Consider the following 8,682-nt stretch of genomic DNA (forward strand, 5'->3'; position numbering starts at 1 on the left):
GAGAGAGAAAGAAAGAGACATTTGGTCTCTGTAACGTGATGCAATAAGGTGTTCCTCTGATCATCCCTTGTGGTTAATGGAGAGATGGCAAGACAAAAAAAAAAAAACGGTAAAATATATTTGGGGAACAAATAATGTAAACAAACATTTCTCAGTAATAACCAAATCACATTATTGGAAGCTAACTGGATGATGATAATAATTCAACACTAGTCATACAGCTAATAGTATGTACAGGATATACTTATGTACTAAATAACAATTCAATCACGAACCATTGAGAAATTGTTTCAAAACTCAATGAAAACAAAAGTTACCTCCCTTAAATTACCAATTCAATGTTTATCTCCCTTTGAAATATATGATTTAGTTCAAGTTTTTCTTTGGTTCAGAGTTAGATGTAATGTCCTCTCTTTTATTTTTACTGACTGCAATTTGTGGCTTTCGGAAGATTTACAGAGACGTTCATGGAATGACGGGAAACATTTTCAACTAAAGTGTTATATCTGTCAGCCAAATATCGCTATTTTCTTTTTCTTTCAACAAATAACCCTATATTTTGTTACTGTGACACCACCTTGCATTTTTTGTCAAATGAATCAACCCCACTACTCATTCTATTGGTATCTTTTGCTGAACCGCTAGCTTACAGGGACGTAAACACACCAACATTGGTCAAGCAGTGGGGTATGGAGAGACAGACTATTTTTTTTTCAGTTTCCATCCACAAAACCCACACAGAAGTCTTTGGTTGGCCCGAGGCCATAATAAAAGACATTTACCCAAGGTGTCACAGTGAGATTGAACACGGAACCATGTGGTTGAGAAGCAAGACACAGAGAGAGAGAGAGAGAGAGAAAGAGAGAAAGAGATGCATACATACACACGCACACGTGAATGAGGCTAGGTGCCTTGTATGCCGTTTTGTTTTTTCTTTCTCGAATTTTCTTCAAGCTAAAGTTTATTGACCTCACCTACAACACTAATAATACCTCAGTGAAAGGTATGCACAGTCAGTTACCTTCGCAATACTTACCTGTATTTAATGCTCCCTTTTCCATGCTTGCATGGGTCAGACGAAATTCAAGATAAATCTTTCGACTTTCCTTTCACCATCCCTCACCCATTTCCATGTAAGGTAATATTTCCCATGACTACAGGTTTTTTTTTTTCCAGACTGTAAACACCATTTGTATGACGATGATGCATATTTACAACCACTGAGTGATATCAAGACAAGGGTATGCACACACACACACATTATATATATATATATATATACACATGCATATATGGGTACAGGACATCAAAAAAACGTAGACAAAATGAGAAACGAGAACATAAAAAACAAAAACATAGAAAACGAACATTTTTCGAACGAAAGAAACAGAGAAATGAGACATGCAACATAAAGAACATTACCTCCATCAGTTGTCCCGTTTTATCTACTCTGCATTTCGGAAGTAGGGACAATATATATATATATATATACATATGTAACTACACTCTCGGAGTGGTTGGCGTTAGGAAGGGCATCCGAGCTGTAGAAACTCTGCCAGATCAGATTGGAGCTTTGTGCAGCCGTCTAGTTCGCCAGTCCTCAGTCAAATCGTCCAACCCATGCTAGCAAGGAAAGCAGACGTTTAAACGATGATGATGTATATATAAAATCATCCATCATTTAATGTCAACCTTCCATGGGTTGGATGCTTAGACAGGAGCTAGCAAGCAAGAGGACTGTGCCAAGCTCCCTCTTTCTCTGTCCTATCATTTAATGTGAGATTTTCCATGCTGGCATGGATTGGACATTTTGACAGGAGCTGGCAGGTGAGAGAACTGGACCAGGAACCAATTGCCTGTTTTTGCATGGATTCCAGAGTCCAATGTCCTTCCTAACAGCAACCACTTTACAGAGTGTACTGGGTGCTTTTTAGGTGGGCACTAGCATGGGAGTTTTTTTACATACACAACGGACTCCACTGTATTTTTTCCCACTAAATTTGCTCTATGACCTGGTGGTATGATATAAGATACATGCCTAAGGTTCCCCATAATAGAACTGAACTTTACCTGTAATTTCAGAACAGAAGTTTAGCAATTTCAATACCTGCCGCATACATAAAGCACCAACCGTTTGTAACCGATGCCAGTACCCACTGACTGGCTCTTGTGCCAGTGGCATGTAAAAAGCACCATCCAAACATGATCGATGCCAGGTCCGCTTGACTGGCTCCAGTGCTGGTGGCACATAAAAAGCACCAACTACACTCTCGGAGTGGTTGGCATCCAGATCAGATTGGAGCCTGGTGCAGCCACTGGCTCTCCAGACTTAAGTCAAACCGTCCAACGGTTGGAAAACGGACATTAAACAATCATGATGATGCACACACATTAAAATGTTTAAACAAATATCAAATTTTTAAAACAAACAATACTTTAGGTTTTTTGTCAAGTTTTTCTTTCTAGTTTTATTTTTTTAATTTTTTTGTTTAGTTTTTCAGCATTTTTCAACTTTTTCTTTTTAACAGTTTTTTTGTCTTTATTTTTCAATTGTTTGTTTTTTGTTGTATTTTTTTATTTTTTTAAATATTTTTTAAAGTTGTATTTCTCCAACGATGTCTGAATTTAAGTTATTGGAAGTCAAATGTATTGTCAATAGTTTAGAAACATCATTAAAAGAGTTCAAAAGTGTGTGGGTTATTTTTTTTTAGAAGGATGAGAGGGAGGGGAGGAGAGAGGGGATGTGAGAGACGGGGAAGAGGATGAGAGGGAGTTCTCCCATATTTTTTTTTTTTTTTTTTTGGTTTCCAACAAATTTTCAAAATTCTGACATTTTCCCTTCATTTCACCTTCCTATTTCAAGCATCATCATCATCATCATTAACAATAGTTTCAAATTTTGGCACAAGGCCAGTAATTTCCGGGAAGGAGGTAAGTCGATCACATCGACCCAGTACACAACTGGTACTGATTTTATTGACTCCGAAAGGATGAAATGCAAAGTCGACCTCAGCGGAAATTGAACTCAGAACGTTAAGACAGACAAAATGTTGCAAAGCATCTTGCCCGGCGTGCTAATGATTCTGCCAGCTCGCCACCTTCAGTAATAATAGTAATAATAATGTTGCTGTTGTCATTGTTATTGTCCTTTGTGCAGTAGTTTAGCCCAAGGTCAGCCATCATTGAGTAGATAGACCAGACCGAAGATCAAAGACTTTCCATCTCTGCACCCCACTCCCATCCATTTATTATTTTTTTTTTTTTGGTCGTTCTTAATTGTTGCCGTTTGGAATTAGAATGGAAATTAACTAAGGAGACAGGGGAAGAGAGAGAGAGAGAGAGAGAAAGAGAGAGAGAGAGAAAGAGAGGGGGTGTTATTCCATTTTGCCTAATAAATTTTTTAAAGAATTAGTGTTGTAGGATGAAGGAAAAAAGAAAATTCAGTCAAATGATGAAAAGATTCACCACCAGATTTTTTTGTGGGGTGGGTCAGACCTGGTAAAAATCTGACCTCTGAACCCCTACAATATTGGCTGCAGCTCTGCAGTCAGATGTCCACAGCAATATCCCTCCTAACTTTTAACAATCACAATCATAGTAGTAGTAGTAGTAGTAGTAGTGGTGGCCCTTTCTGTGTCAACAACAACCAAAGCAACTACAGCATTTGTAGCGCCAACAATGACAACAACAAGACCAGCATTTTTCTCTTTTTAGATAGTGTATGGATTTGTTCTCCATCTGTGATGTTGCTGTGAAAGAAGAGGTGGGGTGGAGGAGTGTGTGACAGAAGAGTGAAAGAGGGAGAGAGAGAGAGAGGGGAGGGAGAGGGAGAATTAGAGAGGGTGGAGAGTAAATTTTCATTTTTTTTTTCTTCTTTTAGTACAGTGCAGCAGTTGTCACTCATTGCACAATTTGTGCTGTTGATTACATGCAACCTGGAAAACAAAACTGCTGTAATGACAAGGAATTTGCTACAAGAAATGACACTGGAGAGAGAGAGAGAGAGAGAGAGAGAGAGAAAGAGAAAGAGAGAAGGTAAAAAAGACAAGAAAAAAAATCCTTCAGTTGAGCAATAGGTTGGGAGGAGTTGGGGCAATGTGTGAGATTACATTGTTCAAGGGTTTAATTTGTGTGTGTGAATTGTATTTAAAAAAAAACATAACAGTGACAAAAAATAACAAGATAACAATAATAATAATAATAATAATAATAATAATAATAAATAGAGCAAAAAAAAATTCAAGGAAATAATTTCTCACATTAAGAAAGGAACAAAAAAAAAAAAATAAACAGAACCTCTGTCTCTCCTCCATTAATACACCAAGGAGAGGGCTAGAGGAATAAGGGGCTCTCGGGGACAAATGTTGATACAGCAAAACAAAGACACACACACATACATATATACATACATACACACACACACACACACACACACTAAATGGGATAATACATTCACACATGAATCCCTTCAGATCTGTCTCAGCAGCAACCCCCACCTGGGACTACAAGCATTTAGGAACCGACTGGCTTATGCAAGCAATGTAACCTTACAGACACAGGACTGCCTTGATTCATGGCCCCGCCTCCACCATACAATGAATAAACCAGGGTACGTCATCAGAGAGCACAGTATTGGCAGTGGTGGTGGTGGTAGTGGCAGTGATGAAGTTTTCAATATCAGATGGTGCAGGAGTGATATGTATGGAATACTGGACATACGGATCATACCTAATAGTTCAAAAGATTATTTTCTATGGTGTATGCACTGGGCAAGTGTCATCTCCTATAACACTAGGCCAACCAAAGCCTTGGGTGGATTCGGTAGAGGGAAATTGAAAGAAACCTGTTTTGTGTGTGTGTGTGTGTGTGTGAAATTACGATTAATCAAAAAATCTTAAATATGTCTCAAGGAAGAGGGATCAAAGGTCGACTACTTTGCAATACCTTGCCAAAGGGCCTCAGAGATGTACAAGGTGTTGATGTGAAGGTGTTTAGGGAACATTGACATTTTTTTTTCTCTTCTAGACTTGATGAACCAACATCATGGCAAGAAACACAAAGAAAGGCAGCTCTGTCCAAGTCACAGCTTCACCAGGACCGATTCTGAAGACGGGGTCAGGAAACGAACGTCTAATGAACGCTAATGGCAATGCACCAGCATGGGCACAGCCTTTGGCTCAAACTGATACTAAGATAATAGAATGCTTCAACACTATCGGACCTCAACAGATAAGAATAATTTTACCAATACATACAGATAGAACAGAGAGTTTATTTTTTAAGTTGAGATCAGTGAATGACTAATAATTATTTCATTGATTTCAGATGAGGCAGTGTGTGTGTGTGTGTGTGTGGGGAGTTAGGGCAAAAGGTAAAAAAAAAAAAGAAAAAAAAATAAGCAGCAGGAGTTAAAACTCAGAGGATAGGGTGGCCTCACTTTCTGGTCCTGTTGTTAACCAGGTGAAGAGAAACAAGCAAAGTTATGCCTTTTGCTCAAATTGATCAAAGAAGGAAGATGGTTCCCCCACCACCACCACATACACAGAACATTACTAAGTAATCTTGCAGTTTAATACAAACGTTGACTATGTCATCACAGGTATTAAGTCCAGCACCTCACCTAACCACCCCAACACCACCACCTACTGTGCCCATTATAAGGGGTTTTGATTTTCTTTTATCAAGCATTTCATCCTAAATATACTGATTAGACAAAAAAAAAAAAAAAAAAAAAACATTCTTCCCGTGAGCATGCACACACACACACACACACATGCCTTCCATACAACAAAACAAATCTCACCACTAACTCTACCACAACACCATAACATCACTCAACACACACACACACGTTTGTTGTCTGTGAGACAGGCCTGAAAGCTTTCAGGTGAATGGTAATTGAGCAGGTCTCTCCCCTAAGGGATTCCCAGCCATGGCTTTGCTTTCTTAATCTCAGTGTACCCTGTACCTAGGATTGTGATATCCTTTTCTACTCTAGGCACAAGGCCCGAAATTTTTGGGGAGGAGGGGGGGCCAGTCGATTAGATCAACCCCAGTACGCAACTGGTACTTAATTTATCGACCCCGAAAGGATGAAAGGCAAAGTTGGCCTCGGCGGAATTTGAACTCAGAACATAACGACTGATGAAATACTGCTAAGCATTTCGCCCTGCGTGCTAACCACTCTGCCAGCTCACCACCTTACCTAGGGTTGTAATATCAAAACATGTTTGAGAGAGAGAGACACACAGACACACAAAACTGTGATGTCCATGCCTTACAAACCATTCTGGGCCAATAACAACCCCCTACCCCTGTCTTTGGGGTTATATAAGCAAAGCATCATTAAACCAGGAAGTGAAACGGTGAGTTCTAAAAGGATTGAAGTCAATTAAGAGGAAGGACAGTACCCATGGCTTCAGAAACACCACCCCCATCTATCATCATTCGTGCATATTACCTCCACCACACACACAGCACTACCCACACACCTACACATCACATGGCTACATTCATGTGTAACTTACACAGACATGAAAACATTTTTTTGTTTGTTTGTTTGTTTGTTTGTTTGTTGGTAGCAAAGTGCAAAGACCCTACATTTTTTTAAAAGGGAGTGGAGTTTGGTGAAAGGGGAGGGGGGGAAAGAGGGATTGTGATGTTCATTATATTCCCACCTCCCCAAGGATAATTAATTCGCTTTAGCTTGGATCTGAAATCTGGTTGGGAAGATGGTGGGGGTCACTCAACGGTAGCCAACTGACCAACTAAATCTCCCCCCTCCCCACCAACTTGTTCAATGACACACAGACAAAACCCCTGCCACACACTTAAGCTAAATAAATAAATATAAAAATATAATTAAAAAAATATATGTAAAAACAAAACAAAACGCAGGGGCTTTGCTGTGTGGGAAGCAGAGGGGATGGAGAGGGGGTTCCAACCAAGATCCCGGAAAATCACTGTCTTTAGTCTCTATAGCAAACTGGGGGGTGGGGGTGAGAAAGAACGGCAGAAGGACCAGAAGAAAGTTGGCAGGGAAAAGGTGCTGGTGAGAAGAGAAAAGAAAAAAAAAAGTAGAAAACAAGATGAAGGAAAGATAGAAGGGAGTTGAGAAGAGAGAGAGAGAGAGAGAGAGAGAGAGAGAGAGAGAGAGAGAGAGTGCTAAGTGAGAGAATCTTTAAGAAGATGTAGCCGGCGATGGCGATGGGGATAAAGATTTCCTGAGATTGTTTGGTAACTGTGAATCTATCATCTTACTCATGTGTTTGTGAACCTGTAAAATAGAAGCAAACAAAAATTGAATGTTGGATGAGAGCAGAGAAAAGAATAAGGCAAAACATTAACCAAACGTTTTCCAAGCCACTAAACCAGTCAAAGAGGTTAAAATAACTTAGTTATCATTAAGCTACAGTTAGGAACATAAACTGTGATTAAGGTTTGGTGGAAGATTTTAATTCAAAACTTATGAAAACAAGACATTTGTACTACAGAGCCAGAGGCAGTTTCAGTCAGGTTGGTATCGAAAGGGTGAAATTAATCATTTGTTAACCCTTTTGTTACCATATTTCTGTTGAGATGCTCTGTGTTTCTTTCAATTGATTTTAAATATAACAAAGAATTTAGTAAAATAACTTAGTTATCATTCAGCTGGTGTTAGGCACATAAATTGTGACTAAGGTTTCATGGAAGATTTTAATTCAGAACTTTCGAAAACAAGGCATTTGTACTACAGAGCCAGAGCTGGTTTTAGCCAGGTTGGTAACGAAAGGGTTAAGGTTCCATAAAAAATTTTGGTTTTGATGTATTTATTACAAGAAACAACTGACTTTTTAGATGGTTCAACTGACACGGGTGAATGTATGATAAACAAAATAGGAATTTTAAAAGAAGTTTCTATAAAACTAGCTTTTAAACATTGAATGGCTATTGGGGGAGAGGGTCCACCAGAGAACAGTAACGTAAATGGACCATAGGTGGAGAACCATTTAGTGACAGAAAATGGATTGTCTGTTGGTTGAGTCATAACTCCAGCACTGTGTCACAGTTACTCATCAGGGTGGATCTCTCTATTTTTCAACAATGACAATTCAGTTGTTCAATCAACTGAAATACCTGCTCCTACACTAACAGGTAAGTTGCTGAGCGTTCTACAGACAGGTGTGCTCTTAGTATAATTCTCAGGTATGGTTGTATGGGTAACAAGCTTGCATCCCAACCACAAGGTCTTGGGTTCAGTCCCATTGCATGGCACCTTGGGCAAGTGTCCCCTTTTATAGCCCCAGATCAACCAAAGTCTTGTCAGGGGACTTGATAGGCTGAGACCTGGTAAATGGATATTTGAGAGACAGAAATTGAGAGAAATCCGTCATATAAATGTGTGTGTGTGTGTGTGTCTGGTTGTAAACAAGCACTGTTTATTTCCAGTCTTCCCTAAAAACGTCTGACTATGGGAAAACCTGTGGAATATTTGGTTCAGATATGGTTGGTTTAAATGCTAAAGTGTTAAGTTGAGGATTGTGATGTAAAAGATTTTAATTCTTTTTTAGAAAAAAGTTATTAAAATATCAATTTTGCAATAAATGCAGAATATAACAGTCTGCATACAATAATGTTTAACCCATAAAACATGACAGGCCACAATCATGGCTGCCAGAAACAAGTTGACAGGCCACGATCATG

At 39.0% G+C, this 8,682-nt stretch overlaps 1 protein-coding gene across 1 annotated transcript in view; it reads right to left on the reverse strand.

Moving 5' to 3' along the window:
* Positions 1 to 2,752: 2,752 nt before the first annotated feature.
* The window catches only part of LOC106869836 (protein LSM12), a 24,134-nt gene continuing 18,204 nt past the window's right edge, over positions 2,753 to 8,682 (reverse strand). The window contains exon 6 of the mRNA XM_014915737.2: positions 2,753 to 7,276. Within this exon, the coding sequence (XP_014771223.1) occupies positions 7,181 to 7,276 (96 nt within the window). The 3' untranslated portion in view covers positions 2,753 to 7,180. The remainder of the gene's footprint in view (positions 7,277 to 8,682) is intronic.

This window comes from Octopus bimaculoides, chromosome 9 (genome assembly GCF_001194135.2).
Source record: "Octopus bimaculoides isolate UCB-OBI-ISO-001 chromosome 9, ASM119413v2, whole genome shotgun sequence".
NCBI lineage: Eukaryota > Metazoa > Mollusca > Cephalopoda > Octopoda > Octopodidae > Octopus > Octopus bimaculoides.